The sequence below is a fragment of the Haliotis asinina genome, chromosome 16 (genome assembly GCF_037392515.1).
Source record: "Haliotis asinina isolate JCU_RB_2024 chromosome 16, JCU_Hal_asi_v2, whole genome shotgun sequence".
In the NCBI taxonomy this organism is placed as follows: Eukaryota; Metazoa; Mollusca; class Gastropoda; order Lepetellida; family Haliotidae; genus Haliotis; species Haliotis asinina.
In genome coordinates, this window is record NC_090295.1 from 38699675 (window position 1) to 38718441 (window position 18767).

An 18767-nucleotide genomic window follows, 5' to 3' on the forward strand; every position below is an offset into this window, starting at 1 on the left:
GTTTACAGACCGCCGCCATACAGCTGGAATATTGTTGAGTGCGGCGTAAAACTAAAATCACTCACTCACTCACTCATTCACACGTCTACTGAACACTGGTCATCCTTTTAAGTAGGTGTCTATACCATTGTGGCCAATGCCTGGAGGATATAAATTTATATCATAATACAATAGAGTTACAATAAACTGGATGATCAAAATGAACTCCGAGTTCTAATCCTAGTAGTTTAGTCATGTCAACGTCGATACTTCCGTTGTTATAATGGGAGTACATTTCTGTCCGTAAATACACAAAATAATAAGTACTATATTTGTTTAATAACTGTTATGTTGATTGTAGAAACAGAAATTGGATCTCATCTTTTGGACAGTGTTATTATTGCATTGCACGACAAATGACAGTGGATATGTTTACGATTTCAAAACTGTGTAGGGCACAAAGAGAATACAAGACTGTTAACGCAACTGTTAACGTCTCTATGTGTGTTTGAAGTAAACAGCCAAAGTATTCCATTGAAAAAAGCAGAGGACATTCCATTTTTCGAGCATAATACTAGCCACTGGCAATGCATATGAGAAATAAAAATATTTCTATACAGATTAAAAATGTCCAAAGGAAAAGTTTAAATTGTCACATTTTCCCTTAATTTCTCTTCATCATCTGTTTCCTCCTTGGCTTCATCATTTGTATTTTATCAATCTTGTAAATCCATTATCCTATTCTTTTTTATGGTATACTATATCTGAAGAGACACGACCCGTGAAGGTCCCGGGGTAGAATAGGCCTTCAGCAACCCATGCTTGCCATAAAAGGTGACTGTGCTTGTCGTAAGAGGCGACTAACGGGATCGGGTGGTCAGACTCGCTGACTTAGTTGACACATGTCACTGGTTCCCAATTGCGCAGATCGATGCTCGTGTTGTTGATCACTGGATTGTCTGGTTCAGACTCGATTATTTACAGACCGCTGCCATATAGCTGTAATATTGCTGAGTGCAGTGTAAAACTAAACTCACTCACTCACTCACTCACTCACTCACTCTGAAGACACACGAGTATTTCCTTTGGACGACGGGTCGTGGTGACAGCTGGATGCAAGCCCCGTATCCATGTTTGTGAAGTATATAAGTGTACAATGCACCTATTTCCTCGGCAGAGTCTTGAGTGAAAAATGCATGCATTGGGTGAGCCAAAAATGAATGCATTGGGTGATGGATGAGGAAAGTGGCAGTTATATGATGACGTCGTTGTAAATGACACATTTTGGAGACTAAAGCTTGTTCCTACTTCATCCAATTATTGTCTTGAAATCCCAAAACACGACAACCATTCATTTATGTTCTGCTTAGATCGAAAGTCGACGTGGAAGCACTACATACTTTTCCATCCTTCCAGCTGACGCCCTTGATATCACTTAAATGCTTAACAAACTGTCTCCAACTATATTCACTTACTCATTCGCGATCACTGTAAATTAAAATACGGACCAACGTGATCCGTCAGTGCAGATCCGCTTTGTTTGTTATTAGATTCAAAGAAACCCGATTCTTTCAACCTCGTCCGCTGATGCAGTCATGGCAGCAGATGTTCAACACAATCATTAAGGGTTGGCCTGTGTTGCTTACATTGCTGTGGTCGATCCTCGATCAATGACTCATAGCAAACGGTAAGGACACAATACCCCCTTTGACGTATTGTATGTACTTTACCCAACACAACGGACGTTCAAGTTACCATGCTCACAGACACATGTTGCCTACATACCTGGACCCTGGACAAAGCGGACACAACGTATCCGTGAGGCTGAAAGGGCGTCCTTTTCCACAACACCAGGGATACGGTATTAAATAAGTATGTTCCCAAAGCATTGTTTAGACTTCCTGTGGAGGTACCGCACAGATGAAGCCTGCTGTGTCACTGAAGGCTGTTGTAGGTATGTTAGTTGTGTCTGTGTGTCTCGCATGTCTTCATGTATTCTATTCTATTCTGAAAGTTTCAAATATGAACCTTCACACGAGGAGACTACATCAGTTGGAAAACTATGATTGGTCAATTCGCTTTTCACACCGGAGGCACCATAGCAGGTCTGTGTATCCTTCACTTGGACACATGAAGTACATCCTCAATAACCCGGATGTATGTAGTTCCAACAAAAAGGTGACGTTGTTGTTCGTGGTTCATTCTGCATGGTATAACACCCAACAGAGACAAGTAATGCGGCAAACCTTCTTAAATCAGACGTATTTTCCACATCATACAATTAAGGCTGTTTTTCTGTTGGGGGTAAATGTTTATAATATGTCAAATGAAAGAGTTGAGAAGGAAAACTCTGTGTATAAAGATATAATTCAGGGAGATTTTATGGATTCCTATCGAAACCTGACCTACAAGTTCTCTCTGGGTTTGCAGTGGATTGTTAGTTTCTGTCCTGCTGCTAGATTTGTTATCAAGATAGACGATGATACGGTAATGGACACGTTCAGGTTTCTGGAGAGATTTGTGCCAAAATACCAGAACAAACGACGGCATATCATATGCAATGTTTGGCCTAAGAATGCAATGGGGATTATAAGGGAGAACAGATTCGCTGTGAGTCAGGACATACTGACGGGACATAAGGTTTATCCCTGGAGGTACTGCAGTGGTTTTGTGGTCGCCATGACAGGAGATCTGATCCCTCTTCTGTACAAGTCCCTCTTCATCTCTCCAATGTTGTGGGTGGATGATGTCTACCTGTCGGGAGTACTCCCTTCACGACTGGACAACGTCACCTACATCGGCCTTCGACCAGAGGAGACGTATTACAGTTATGATCGTCACTTCCGGAGGAAAACAAGATGTTTAGGACTTCCGGGTTGTGACCTTCTGGTGTTTGAGGATAAGTATGGATACGGAGACTACTTTTGGAAGGTGTTGTTGTACAACCGTGGACTGTCGAAGATCAGAGTAATCTAAACTAATATAGGAGTAAAGAATCATCTTGTCTACATAATGATTTTGTTTTTCAACTTTTTCATCCTCGTCCTCGTTTTCTTCTTTTCAGTTAGTTAAAGTTCAAGTTTACATTTTCTATGCTTCTGCTGTTTCAAAAAAACTTAATTACTGATTCACTAAATAACTATTATATGCTAATAATATCCGTGATAATTTAATGTATGATTTCAAATTATTATTAAATTGTACAGTGGAAGCTGTCTAAACTGGCACTCATCGGGACTGAAGAAATAATCCAGTTAAGACAACGTGCCGGATTGTAGGGCACATGGTAAATGTTCAAACCACAGACGGGACTGAGATTTTTCGCTGGTGTTGACACCTTGCCGGAATGGACAGATGCCGGTTTTGACAGCTTCTGTTGTATATCATAAATATTGAAGAACATTTACAGCCCATTCTCTGCTGTGTATCATAAATATTGAAGAACATTTACAGCCCATTCATACAATGTAGGGTTTGAGTTGCATGTCACATCAGTAAGGTCGCATTGAGTTCAGCCAGTATGTCAGTGAACTCTGAAAACCAGCTGCCAACGGTTGAAACTTTGGTACGACTGGTTACCTGACAATGTCCGAAACAGCCTGGCCGGCTAGTCTGTGGCTAGTAAAACTTCAGTCGGGCCAGTACATATGTCTGGCCCGATATTGGAACATTTTGTAAATATTTCACTTTCTCCAACTTCTTAAGGTATAATACAATATTAAATTATGCAAGATTATGGCCTGGTAAGCATGTTCATCATGTTAGCGGCATAGTGATCAAACGCGTGTCTACATTCATATTTTGAGTTAGTGAATTCGTGTGTGACCTAGCAACGTTTCAGACATAGGTAGCCCGATGAGAAGCAAGCTGTGGAAACTTTGTTGCACGCTGGTTTGGTTACGTGTACAATCTCCCGTCGACTGGGGAGGGGGGAGGGGGGAGAGGAGGATATGGAATGTGTGAACGGATGTGCGATAGTTACATGCAAGCCTGATCTATGGTCCTGTAATTACAGGCTCAGTCATGAAGATTTGCGCCCGCCAAGGGTCCGCTTTTCATGATTTCGGAACCAAACTGTCCCGGTAATACTACTAGTTTATCAGATTCAAATATTGTAGCAATGATGTTTAATCAATGTAATGATGCCATATCTCGATATTCTGTTCTCAATGTTTACAGCCTACATTTACATACAAACATATTTACAAGGTACGACATACGGAAGAATTTAGCAATTGGAGGTATCAATTCAAATTTTCCAAACTCACCGAAGTGAAAGCCGCGCTGGCTGCGTGGGTTAGATGGCTGACTTTGTGAGCTGGAGATTAAATGCCTTGAGCGTTAGTGGGATGGGACTCGTCTGAACAAATGTACAAAAATCTATACTTAATTGAGAAAGTGTTATCCCATTTATATGATAACTGATTAATTTTACTACTTTGTGTGGTAGAGATGATTTTATCACTTCTGTATAAATGTTTTAGAAACGTGTTTTAATCTGTTTTGTTTTTCTTTCATCATGTACAAGCTAGATAACACAAGTAGCATAGTTAGAATAGTTTACAATAGGTTCAGCCCGGCACTTACATAACTATTAACTCCTCAACAGCCAGTTTCAATCTTATGCCAAGCGCACTGCATTGTCTGCCGTTTTTTCCTATCTCTCCATTATGTAAGTCATGTTGCCCACAGTAAAACTTTCTTTGATCAAGCAGTGGTCAGATGACAGTGTTACAATTCAGAAGGCCAATACATTGCTCAGCAAATCGTTTGACTTTTTTGGGACCGAGTGACTGAGGACTTCACCTCTGCTTATATATAAGGTCAGTTTGTGTTTTGTCTTTCATATTTATGTATATATAGATATGCCAGTGTATAGTTGTATAAGAATTAAATGCATTAAGTTAATGCAATGATAAGATATATTTCTCTGCTGAACCAACAAACTAACTTGCAATTTATGGTGTGTTATTGAAGTTCATAATTAGCGTATAAGTATATTTAAATGTGCAGATATTAGAACGGGTTTTAAGGTCATAGTTTCTCTTTTAATCCATGAACTTATGTCCTATAGATTTATTGCCATATTTCCTCATGGTTCATAGTTGTGTAACATTTGTAGGATATTCTGATTGGACACTGGCAACTTTAGGAACTGCCCGCTCATTGCCACACAGTGGTAAGTTAGCTGTACATATTGTATATATTGGCTGTAGATCTTGAAATTTGGTTGTAAATAGCAGCATTCAGGACCAAGTTTCGGACGCTGTAAGCGTATTTCGTCATACCCTTAACAAATACCAACCGCGTTCTGAAGGAGAACGCTATATGGCTGTAACATGCTCTGAAGGAGGCATTAGTTTTGTAACCTTAATTTACCCGTAGTGAAGCCGGCAGTGTAAAACGTAATAAATACTTCTGTACTTCAAGATCAGTAACATGTGGTATTGACTTCGTTCGAGTAAGGTTGCAAATAATTTTCTTTGACCTCTTATTTATTGCTTGTAGATAAACAGGGTCACACCCTTTTCAACCCACTGTAGGCATGGCAGGCTACAGAAATACTGAAGATATCAGACATTGAGACATTGCATAACGCAAAGAGGCCTGTCACTGAGACATGTATTCTATCCTTAGTTCAACGAAAACCATTGTTGCTCATATGTGACGTAGGACATAAGCCCCGCCCACTAATGATTATTCATGTTCAATCGGGACTTAAGACCTGTCGGGGTTTAAGGGCAGCACAAACGTATTTCACAGCCTATAAAAATACATTTTAATGCATATGGAGAGAAGAGAAACGGCTTGTTCATAGTATGTAGCAACGATTCATTGATGCCTTTTACACCGTTATCAAGCTCTTAGTGGCCACACTAAGTGATTAGACGTTTATGTACATTATAAGTTGTTCATTGGTCATGACTGGGGGGCATGGGTAGATGTACCCTCGATGTTTGTGTATGTTCCCTGAGCCCGAAGGGTACATTATAAGTTGTTCACTGGTCGCGAGGGGTCCATGGGCCCATGTACCCTCGAGGTTTGTTTATGTTCCTCTCGCCCTGCGGCTTGGGGAACATAAACAAACCTCGAGGGTACATGAGCCATGGACCCCAAGGGACCAGTGAACAACGTATTTATTTTTACCGAACACCCGAGTTTTAATTTCGAGCTGTTTGAAGCACTACTGTTGAATGGGAGGCGAATCGCCATTTTGCAGACGACACAAGGTAAACAGATTTAGCATTATCTACCTTCCATCAATTTTGAATCGCAAAACATCGGTAATTTCCGTGATCATGCGTGTTTCAATGGTATTCGAGACGAAGGAGTAATACCGTGCAGTACCAGAAGAGTTCGGAATTCCCAGCGGTGTACACTGAAAACAATACATCGCCTGTAAGCGGGGTACGTTGAAAATAATGGAATAACGCTTAGCCAGTCAGAGAGCGACATTCATGTGTGAGGTAAGATAACAACCCTTGGGTCGACGTCCTGAACAGTGTACAGTGTATTTATCTTACCGAACTCTTCAGTGTTAATTTTGAACTGTTTGAAGCATGGGTATGGGAATCGTACACTTCAGCCAAGCTGAAGCTAACCTGGTTTATGTGATTCACACGATTCGAATCTTGCATCTTGCTGTTTTCCCACAGGTATTGTCTTAGTAAAGTCGCCGTGGTGTAATTCCTGATATTCTCAGGGACGACATTTGAAGGTTTTGTCAAAATTTGTTTACTGGAATGCGAGGCAAATCTGTCGTAGCCATCGCTAGATTTTGCAGACGACACAATAAATAAGAGATTTAGAGCTAGCTTCCTTCCATCGATTTGCATTCGTAAAACATCGGTAATATTCGTACAGTATGTGTGATTCAATGTTTTTCGAGTTAAAGAAGTACTACCACGAAGTACCGAATGAGTTGGCAGTGGGGTACATTGAATGTACCTCGCTTGTAAGTGAGGTACATTGAAAATGATAGAAGAGCGCCTAGCCAAGGGGAAAACAACATTTATGTGTGAGGTAAGATAAAGTGTGTTGCGACAAACATCTAATTAACATTAACTACGATGTATTTCACTGACAAAATGGTATACAATTAGATAAGGCCAGGCTGGTGTAAGGACAACAAAATGCCAAGGGCCAGGAGGCGAATAAGCAGGAGAGATGAAGCTGTGAAACATCTTTCCATACAATAAAGAAAACTGTTTCAGTCTGCAAAGTCGCGTACTTTATTATTGATGCCCCAACTTCTAAAATGCCGTTAAAATAATCTATATTGAAATAGTTGGACGTTGTAGTAATTTACGACTGGTTCCAGATACATTTCCATCATGGTACAGATTCAGAAGTGATCCTCACTCTGTCCTAGAGCATCGCGACTTCATGGCGGCTGCTCATGTCGTGTTCTCGCTGGCTATCCAGCGAAACCAGTGCTAATTTCCACATCCAGCTGTCTTCAGTATCATTGTAGACTCAGCCTGGAAACAATCTGTGGGAAGAGGGAAATACTGAAATTCTCTTCGGATATTCTTTACAAATTAGTAATTGGTATGTTCGTTTACGTTTCACGTTTCACAACATACGAAAATATGGCATACGATTACTGCCCTTTATGATGCCGGATATAGTCTCTGGCTGTTAGGTACTGGTTATAATTTGTAATAATTGATATATCGACTCCTTCCAGGAAGATGATATTCCTGGTATTAATAACACGTTCCTTTGATCTCGCAATTAAGGACAGTGTTGGACTGTGAGTGACAGAACAATCGCTGCGTTTTGAAAGGATGCTTGTTCAATTACGCGTGAGGGATCGATGCCCCCTAGCTCAGCCCCCTGTGGGTTTGAGGTGCTTGTAGGTCAGCGGACAAGCGCCATGTGCCGGAGATAGCACCAAGGTATTGATGTTGGACAGTATAATTACAGCCTCGGAACTAAAGTGAGAATCATGTTTGATGCTGAGAATATGATTTTTTATTGATATCGGAAATTGGACTTCGACCACAACAACTAAATTGCTATTTGTACCAGATAGGAAAATGTTTTGGTCGATAAAGAGTATCGGCATGAGGACGGAAAGGGCTGGGAATCAATTATCTACCTGGACCTCTTCAAAAATGTCAGAGAGAGAGAGGGGTGGAGAGATAGAGGGAGGGAAGGAGAGAGAGGGAGGGGGAGAGAAACAGATAGAGAGAACAGGAGTGATAGATAGAACAGGGAGATCTGGCGGGTGACTTCTTTTGGGCGGACGTTACTTGTATACTTCAGAATTAACGTCGTTGATAGTTTTCGCTTCGGAGTCACTGGTGAGGATGAGGAAGGGGGACAGTGAAGGATGCGGATGGGAGTAGAGGGACTTGGTTGAGAAGGACATGTTTTGAACACGGACCTTGTGCGTTAGGAGTGGACGCTTTAACCACAGGCCTACCCCACTACATCACTTGCAGAAAGATAGGTTTACACTTAATGAAAAGGTAGTAGTAAAACACAGACCGGGCGCTCCTTGTAATGCCACCGTGAATTATTGTACCAGACATTTGTATAGCGCCGATATCCAGTTCGCCTGTTCAACTGCTTAAGGGCGCTTGGATGTCCATCACAACGGCACATTGTATTTTTAATCTCAACTCCCTGGGGATCATACAACTCTTGCAGCCAACTAGGGGCACCGAATTAATGTGGTTTTCCAATCCTTACGAGGTACCCACAGCTGGGTGGACTGGGACATATAGTCACCGTGACAACACTGAAAGACTGTGCACGCAAAGTTGACTCCAAGGTTTTTGACACCAGGTCACAGGTGGGCTCCAACCCGACACCTCTAAGCTCGCTGGATTACTTGCCTGGCGCCTTAGATAACTCGCCCACCACAACCCCAAGAGGCAGTTAGCAGGTAAAGACAACACCTGTCCTCAAAGGCCTGTCGAGTCAGCATCGCGATGGATGAAATTGAACACCCATGAAAGAGATGAACGACAGAAGTATGGCAGTGTTTCAGAAGATATGAAGCAAATACCAGCTTCTTCGGTCTCGTGCTCATCAAAACTACACCAGGAGCAAAACGTTTCTTGCCAATCTAATTCTGTTTGAAGCTGGCCCAGAAAACCTTTTTGCACCGAATTGTGAGTCAAAACACTAATATAGACGATGAAAGAGTTTTATATGAACACCTTCAAAGTAATGTAGAGTTATCATCAGTTGGGAAGGTTGTGGCTTTGTGTTGGACTATATTCGTGAAAGCAAGCCATTAGATGTTATGCTACACTGTTGAGGCCGACCGATCAACGACAGACCTATGGCAGTGTTTCATAAGATAGGAAGCAAATGCCAGCTCGTTCGGTCACCTGCTCATCAAATATTCACCAAGACGACCAAAGTTGTGACCGATGTTATATGCACAGGGTTATGCAAACCTGTAGAGGCACATAGGGACCAGGTTGAGGCTAGAGAAGTGGGAGGCTCAGAAAATGTCTGCTAATACATCATTTGCAGAGACCAGCCAATCATTGCCATGACCTCTGTCCACAACACTGGCTTTCAGTTCCTGTGACACCCGACTTTACTCTCTTGATCTGTCTCTAGCACACCTCCATCTGTTCCTGCATACGAAAAAGGTCAGAAGCCATCTCGATTCGGACAAGAACTTCAATTCATAACAGCTGTGGAAAAACTGTTAGGCAGCTTAGGACTGGACAACTAGAGTGTATCACCATGCAAGGGGCCGATGCTTGAGTAAAAGTCATTGTCTTAATGTCAAGCCATTCTATTAGAGGCTCAGAACTAATTATTCATCCGCATTTGACATATGTGTGCAATAAACCTAACGGTAAGCCCCCACAACCTCTGAATACATACACCAGACATGTCTCTCACATTGTACACGTGTGGACATTTGTCGTGAAGAGTGAACACTTTAACCACTGGGCCAATAAGTTAGTAGCCCCATTTCCGGAATAGTTACGAAAATGTATCTTGACAGTCCAGACGTATTCCATATAGTCACCGAGGTCTCAAGCCAGCCTAGTGAACGCTCGATGTATGTTTCAGGATCTGAGGTTACAAGTTGGCGATGTTTGGCTGCAATAAATGGTTATAATTTACTGCTGCAAAAAAATAATCGTTTTAATATTTAAAGCGAACCATTTTTGTATGGGTGAGCGGATGAGTGAGTTGGGTTGAACTCCCTTTTCAGCATTAGATTCGTCATATTGTAACATGGCAGGGCGTGGTTGTAGAGCAGACTGTTTTCGAGCCATGATCAGTGTAAATGTCGAATTCAAACACGGGTCATATTTATTCGTTTGTTTCCAACAAATTTTGATACACGGTTGTCCATGGATGTTTTATGGCTTTAACTCTCTGAAACAAGCTGTTATAAAACATAAGTTAAGTAATGACAATTCGTCTCTTTTCCAATTACAAGTGTATTTCTAAAATCATATTTTCAGTTTGTAAGTTTAACGTTTTAGAATTTGATTGTAACTGAGCATATTCACTTCAAAATTTGACTTGTTTTTGTGTTTTCTGTTCTTTTGGTGTTGTTTGTTTCTGTTTTCGCTCTTTTTAAACAGCAATTGCTACATCCTTTTGCAAAAATGTCAGTAATTCTAGTAAGTGTCAATTTGTCTGGCGACATTCAAGAGACCTTGAACATGTTTGCTAGGAAGAAAAACAGTAGCATACACACCGGTGACCCCACGGTGCAATTACCATCGTCATGAAACTGTCTTCCTGTATAGAAGCAGACTGCGGACACAGCCCGGGCAAGTGGAAGTGAGGAGGGAAGGAGTGACCACTCTGACACACCATCAGCCAGCCATTACCCTGTCTGGACACACACTGAAGCCACGGCAAAACCCTTGGGTGGCGGAGATGCTTGTGGTGTCCGTGGTTATAAGGCTGCTTTAACACAGGCGTACCTTTTTTAACAACTGTCAGTCGAGCTTTGAGAACGTTACTGGTATACGTGTCAAACCACCAATCACCAAATGTTTTGAATTTGTGAAAGTGAAGGATGAAAGAGTCTTAGAACATAGCGGTTCCAAGGCGGGTTCTGGACATGACAAAAGCGAATCCACTTTGTAAGAAGACTGGATCCACTGCAGATCCACTTTCAAAGAAGAACGGATACAAGGCGGATCCACTTTGTCAGACGAGTGGATTCAGGGTGTGTCCCACTTTATGAGAAGAGCGAGCCCATGGCATAACTAGAACAGTTACAGGTCCAGAGAAGGTCCAGTGTGCACGTGTCAAGATTAGGTTCAGGACGGCCCCATGTCAGACAGGACACAGTGGTCATGACGGGTTGAAGGAGTTAATTAAACTATGATTCTCAGGGATGAATACACTGACTTGTATGAACAAATGACGTTAGCTTAGTCCGAGGTATGTGTAACAGGGGACTGAGGGACCAGTAATGTAGAGGCATTCAGTGCCTTATCAATTTGTATGTGTTCACATGAGTAAATCACAGTCCTGCACCCTCGCCAGTAACTGATTTAAAAACAGAATGCAATTAATTACATTACGGTTCAATTTCAAACATATTTTCGGTGATTGCGTTTCCGTTTTGTTGGGAACAGGTAGTTAAGTAGAAGGTGGACGCATGCCAAGTACTGCTAAGTAAGGCACTAAAAAGTTATTTTGCACGAGGTGAACTTTTAAATTGACTCATAAAGACCAGGATTTAGCCGCTCGGTGTCGTGTTTCTTAAGCCTTGAATGTAATCTGATAGGACTGATTGACTCTAATCAGACACATCCCAGTATCAGTAACAGCAACCAGCATGGAAGACCTGATTTTCCGAGACTTCACTTCAGATAAAAGTTCTTTTGACGTAATGACTTCAAAACATTTCCATATTTATACATCAAGCGTGAATTCTAAATGAATAGTCCTCATCTTGTGATTTCAAACGTAACATTTCGTATCCGATGTTGCTTTATTTTTTAAAGTCTTTTACTACTTTTTAAGAATCTATCTTTGACATCTTCTTACGATGCTTTGAATATTCTGTCACATCAGGTGATGCTATATACCTTTTAAACCTTTCTTTGCATGGCGAGTAAGTGATTGTTGAGTTTTACGCCGCACTCAGCATTATTCCAGCTATATGGCGGTGGTCTGGAAATAATCGAGTCTGGATCAGACGATCCAGTGATCAACAACATGAGCATCGATCTGCGCAATTGGGAACCGAGGGCATGTGACAAACAAGTCAGCGAGCCTGACCACCCGATGCCGTTAGTCGCCTCTTTCGACAAGCAGAGTCGCCTTTTTATGGGAAACATGGGTTGGTGAAGGCCTAGTCAAATCAGGAACTTCACGGGTCTCTTTGCATGGCCTCTACTTAAGGAGCCAACCATACATCAGGTGTCTTTAACGCGTTGTTCCATATGGTACCAGCCTGCACTGGTCGGGGACTGGGTGGGCCAGTGGGTAAGGTCTCACATGACGGTACACGAAATGGGGGACATTTCAGACACGGGGTCTATCTTGACTTTCTTATTTATAAGCAACAATGAGGTAGCTGTTATATTTACCCACAATAGAACTGTCGCTAGCTCACGCAATTAAGCCACGCTTCTACCATGACGTTGTCATCGTCGCCTTCCACTCAAGATAGTTGGATGTGGTAGTGTAGTGGTTAAGGCGTTCGCTCGTCACGCCGAAAATCCGGGTTCGATTCCCCACAGAGGTACAAAATGTGAAGCCCATATCTGTTGTCCAACGCCGTGTTATTGCTGGAATATTGCTAAAATAGACGTAAAACTAGTCTCACTCACTCATTCCAGTCGTGTCCATGTTACTTTAGTCCAACACATTTGAATGAATGAATCTGAAACTAAAATCTGAAATTCTAAAATCAAGGATTTAAGGCTATTAACCTGAAACCTTTAGATCAGGGTGCCAAAATACAAAACAACTTCGCTAAGACTATCTGCAATCGCTTTGTACAACGACACACTGATCGTCGGACACACCTGTGGTTCTACTGTTATGTACGTGTACAGTGAACACGCTTACAACACACTGACGGATATGACGGTGTTTGCCAATTGAGTTTATGTAATGTCCTCCAAGTCTACTACAGTCCTGCCTTTACACCCCTTGTGCTAATTGTGAGATGAATGAGATTTGTCTACGCCGTTTTCAGCAATATTCCATATCACACATTGTACCAATGTCGGGAATCGAACCCGGGTCCCCGATCTTTGCCTTAGCTACTAGGCTGCCTGAACCCTGGTATGAGATGAAGTGTTGTCGATCACCCAATTCCACCACAGACAGCCACTGTCTCTGAAACACTGTTTGAACTCATATTTGTACTTAACAGTGTCTGTGTTCCACATTGCTTCAGTAAGGTTAATTGTACATTCACGCCTAGATCCAATCATGTAACGCCCCTGGTATCTTCAAAATTCGGCGTTTTTAATGGAAGCAGTCAATGTATTTGGGACACATGATTGTATTTATGCTTCTTTTAAACCACCTAGTATAAAGAATGCAAATGTCTCGTTTTGATGTGCAAGACGAATAGATCCAAGTTGTCAGAACCACGATTCTAATTTTACACCTACCCCGCCGCCAGCGTGACAAGATAGATGATATCAAACTCGTTCACTAGAGCTATATAGCTCTGTGGAAACCTTATATGATCGAATAGCGGGGTACGCTGTCCCTCGCCTGATGTGAGCAAATTAACACTTTAATCAAAACTCACAAAACTGCAGTCAAACGTATTGAACATCTTGGTAGCTGAGAACTAGCGCCGAAAGTTATAGGCCTTTTGTAGCTCTTTTGTGTCCGAGATGAATTAGTCATCGATTGTTTTCGTTTTGGTTGATACCAGACCTTCCGAACCCGTGGTATATGCAATCACTTGTCCACCAATTAAAGTGCTGCAGCTTAGACACATATTCGTGGTTAAGACCATCGTAAACAAGCCTGGGTTTCACACAAGCTCAGCACTGGACAGGATTTAGCACCGACTTTATCGGAGATGTGGACCGTTCGGTTGTAAAATCGTCATTTCTTCCACCTCACTGATTTCGTCTCATTATTTTATGACAATTTGTCTCAAATGAGAATTTGCGCCATAATAATCCTGGGTTAGCTCCTCTACTTAATACCTCGCCCGCCCGACAGAGGCCGGACAGAAGTCTTTGGTGAAAACACACATGAGTTAAGTTGAAGAGAGACAAATGAGTGGCTCGATACCCTGAAGTCATTTCCTGAAGGATTAAAGATCAAGAGAACTTTGATTCACTTTATTGCTTTAACTGTCTGAGAATGGGACTTGTCAAGCAGGGTTATGGAGACAGGAATCAAAGTTGCTGTCGTTTATTGTCAGGCCGAGTCAGTGTTAAACCTATCGGGAATTACGACGTGATTGTGAAACAGTTGAAACGTCCCTAACACATAGGAGGTAAAACGCAACCTGTGTAGAGAGAGGGGACATTCTGTTACGTTGACAGTTTTCACAATGAACAGCACTCAACCGCACATACCCGTTAATGTTTTCTAGCAAATGTGGTTTCGACAATTCAGCTACATCAAAAGATTGTATGTCTTCGTATAACTCTCCTGATTGAACATAGTCTATTGACCGAAGACAAATGGATCAGACACAAGTTGAGAAACTTGTTTTTTGCCGTCTCTCTCTGGCCAATTGGACAGAGTGTCTGTCCAATGAGCGGAAGATGGATGGTTCGATCCTCAGCGTATGAGACGAACTTACTAGATGGTACATCCGGGTAGCGTGCCTTGTGATCGGCATTAGGGGAATATACCAAGCCTCGGATTCTGCATCATAGATGTGAGCATCACTACCTCCTATACCGTAACTTAGGAGGTACCAATGTTACGAGAAAAATTAGGAGATCTCAGGTTTACGAGAGCTTTGTGAAATGGGCCCCAGGTTAAACTATGCCATGGTAGAGCACTGAAGGAACACACGCACACACGTACACAATCACAAGCACGCACAAACACGCGTATGCATGTCTTTAAATAAGTACAACAATCTTGGGTGAACACTATACCCATATTACTCACCCTACTTTCTATACAAGTGCAAAGGTAACGAAGGCACTTTGTATGGTACCACATGCAGATAGTTCAATGAAACTGTAACTGTTTTCATCTGACAAGGAGGAACATATTTTCGACAACATGTTGTCCTGTACTGATGTCGTTGTGCCAGGATCTGACGTGCAGCACATGATGACGTTGTCAGTGATACTTTTGTTGGGGACGCCGGCCTTGTTTAGTGTTGTTTCATCCTTGTAAGATCTCGCTAGCCGCGTGTCTTCCCTATGGGAAACATCATATGTATGTATTACACATATCAATATTTCAGGGGGAACATACTTATCGTCTGGTCCTTACATATGATCTTCACGATCCGGAACTACTTGAGAGAGATAATCTTATCATTCTTAAACTAATGGATGTCTATAAACTATTTTCAGTCCTTGCCGTTGCTTCAGAAATTGCGCATGAATAAACATTTTGAGTGAACCGGCCAATTCATCACATTGTGCCCCGCAACATAAAACCACGTTTCTTGGTAAACCATTGTTTTAACATATCGGTAATGTCAGTGGATAGTTTATTGAAGACGACGCATTTAATGTATGGAGTTTGAGAACAGCTCCTGCTTCCATACTTCGTTTGCATATTTATCGGATCATCACATCAATTGTTTTAGGTTTGTGTATATCGAATCGAAAACACCATCCCTTTTAACGACGAGAGGTGTGTTAGCGTCTTTATCGCTTCTACTGAGGTACACCTTCATTCCAGCACAATCCACATCATATCAATTGCTTCAGGTTTGTGTATCTCATCGAAAACACCATCCTTTTATGACGAGATGTGTGATTTTATAGCTTTGATTGAATGGAAGCCTTCATTCCGCCACAGTCCGCAAACATATGCTGTTATGACATTATCAGCCCATAATCACCCATTGACATTGAGACTATTACAATGTTTTGGGTTACAGATGAAACATTTCTTTAAGAAACACATTTTATTTTTTGTACGTAACTCGTGCTTTAGAGTATGATTGAGTGTATTTTGTTTTTAATCAATAGTCATGAAAGTAGCTCCTGACTGGGATGTGTGCACGTCAATGTCAACTGTGACGTTAAGCCTACACGCTGTTGTCAATTAGTGTCAAACTTGGTCAATATCATTTTGATCAATGAAGCTAGATCCACAATGCATATGGACATCTGAGTAATATACTTGCTTGTATTTTCTATGAAAAATGACCCCGTGTCAATCATGACAATTTGATCGCTTGTCATATTAGAGATGCAAATACTGTTCAAGTGACATTAATTGACATTAAGGTTGACTCGCATAAGCTGCCACGATATACATCGTGTTCCCAAGGGTGCCTTTGTGACGTCACAGACAGTAGTTCTCTGATGCACATGGATTTTGTGAAAAGTGTTCCGACTTCAACTATCTGACAGTTTCGTGATAAAGTGCTGTAATACAGAAGAGGATTGTGGGTATGGTCCTCGGTACCCAATCGTCTGTCTGGTTGACATTTTTATGTTTATACATGTAGTTGATTTTGGTAGTTTCAAGATTTGATCTAGATTGACGTCTCTATGTTAGGAAACATTTATATTTTAAATATGTCTTTTCTGTATTGAACACGAGATGCATTTTAGAACACTTATCAAAACAAAACCGCAAGTATATAGATACATCAAATCGTACAACCACAAGCATATACCCAAATTCAATCGTACAACCATATCCACAACTAAATGTATATCGCCAAGTCTAACCGTACAACCACAATCACCACAAGTATATAGCCAACACAAACCGTACAAACATAAGTACAACAAGGTATATAGCCAACTTAAATCGTACAACCCCAACTACAACAAGTATGTAGCCAAGTCAAATCGTACAACCACAACCACAAGTACATAACCAAATAAAATCGTAAAACCAACCAACATAACCGTTTAACCACAACCAAATCATACAACCACCCAATGGGTAAATCCACAGCAACACCGTGCGACGACAACGAGCGCACAACAATCAGTGACCGCTAACCAGTGAAGACTCTCATACTAAGCCAGTACAGTGCTTAACTCCACACAAAAGCAGGGGTGCAGGCGTGGCGATACTGGTCGATAATACATTAGCAACACTGTCCAGCACAGTAATCCCACAATGGATATCCCATCCTGCCCCGGTCATGCATGCGTGGTGTATGTAACACGCACGTGAGCCTACACTTCCTCAATCGGTAACATAGTACCATCCGTCCTTACAGTCAGTCTATGTTAGCTTACCGAAATACGCACTAATCTTCTCTGTTTTAGATAGGGATTGTCATAAGCGTTCTTCCCTACACCCAATACACTGGTAATCCAGCCTAGTGCCATTGTGTACAATGATGAGTATTCATGTACACAAAGGGTTTGCTTTAATGCCAAGTGCCGGTACATGCGTTATCATCTAGCCAACGGTGTTGATGACAATGAACATACTCCACCCAGCGACCGGTACGGGAAGCATCTACACGAGCGTCTTGTGAAGTGTCAATTCATCTTATTGTTATATGAGAGTGTCGAGCTCGCTGATGCTAATCTATTGCTGAATCAAAGCCACGAACAAATGTCCACGATGAATAGGTGTCTTCACAAAACAGTGTCTATTATAGGTAAGTATGTTGGGTTTTACGCCACACTCAGCAATATTCCAGCTATATGGCGGCGGTTTGTAAATAATTGAGTCTGAAAGAGACAATCAAGTGATCAACAGCATGAGCATCGATCTACGCAACTAGGATACCATGACGTGTCAATTAGGTCTGCGAACCTGACCACCCGATACCGTGTACGATACCGACTTAACAGTGATGATACGTCCGGCGTGTTTTGGCACAAACACACGGACAGGCAAGTCAACATCTGCATTGTCCAAAAATACGCTTTGTAACCAGAGTTGAAATACATAGTACAAGTCACTGGAACGACATTGACATTCCATTTGTTACTGATTAGAGATGTCCTCCACGTAAAATAACCACGAATATTGCAATCTTGACGAAATATCGTTTAACTAATGGTTGCATGGTGTTCTTCAAAACCTTTGTAAACACTGGGAAATGTAGACACTTGAGTTGGTGTATGTGGATCGCCATCATAGGGAAGTTGAATATGAAAAATTATTCTTCCCACTTATTGTTCAATCTAGAGGATAATTGCTGTCATGTACTTTTTGTGGTAGGGGTGGATGGCCCTGGATTCCAACAGACAACGATGGTCATGCACGATCTCATTACATCATCACATAGTTTGATGACGTCACTTGCCTACGTAATCATTTTTAAGGATGTACTATTTACCTAACAAATATCACAATTACTTGTCTCTGTAAGTCATTTTGTGTGGATCTAGCAATAAGGTTGTTGTTTGTGGTGTTTATGTAACGTCAGTCAGCCAGATTCCAACTATGTGACGGCGGAATGTACATAATCAAGTCTTGACAACCCAACAGCACACATCGAAAGCATCGATCTACGGATATGAAACAACTGATGCCGTTTTGTTCATGCCCTACACATCTCATGGAGAGTGATAGATCAGTACAAGAGAATTGGCTGTAGGACCGTTATTGAGCAGATAAACACAGCAGCAGATTTTGTTAAGCTTTTCAGCTGCCATGTCTTTGAAAACATCCTCAGGAAACTACATTTGACAATCCGTTACGCACGTAGTGAGTGGGTTGTTTAAAACCGG

General features: G+C 41.6%; 2 protein-coding genes across 2 annotated transcripts in view; both read left to right on the top strand.

Annotated features, from left to right (window-relative positions):
* LOC137268595 (metabotropic glutamate receptor 8-like) overlaps positions 1-18767 on the top strand; it is a 151371-nt gene that overhangs the window by 54423 nt on the left and 78181 nt on the right. The window lies entirely within an intron of this gene.
* LOC137268720 (beta-1,3-galactosyltransferase 1-like) lies at positions 1900-2955 on the top strand. The gene has a single exon (XM_067803311.1). The coding sequence runs from the start codon at positions 1900-1902 to the stop codon at positions 2953-2955; it is 1056 nt and encodes a 351-aa protein (XP_067659412.1).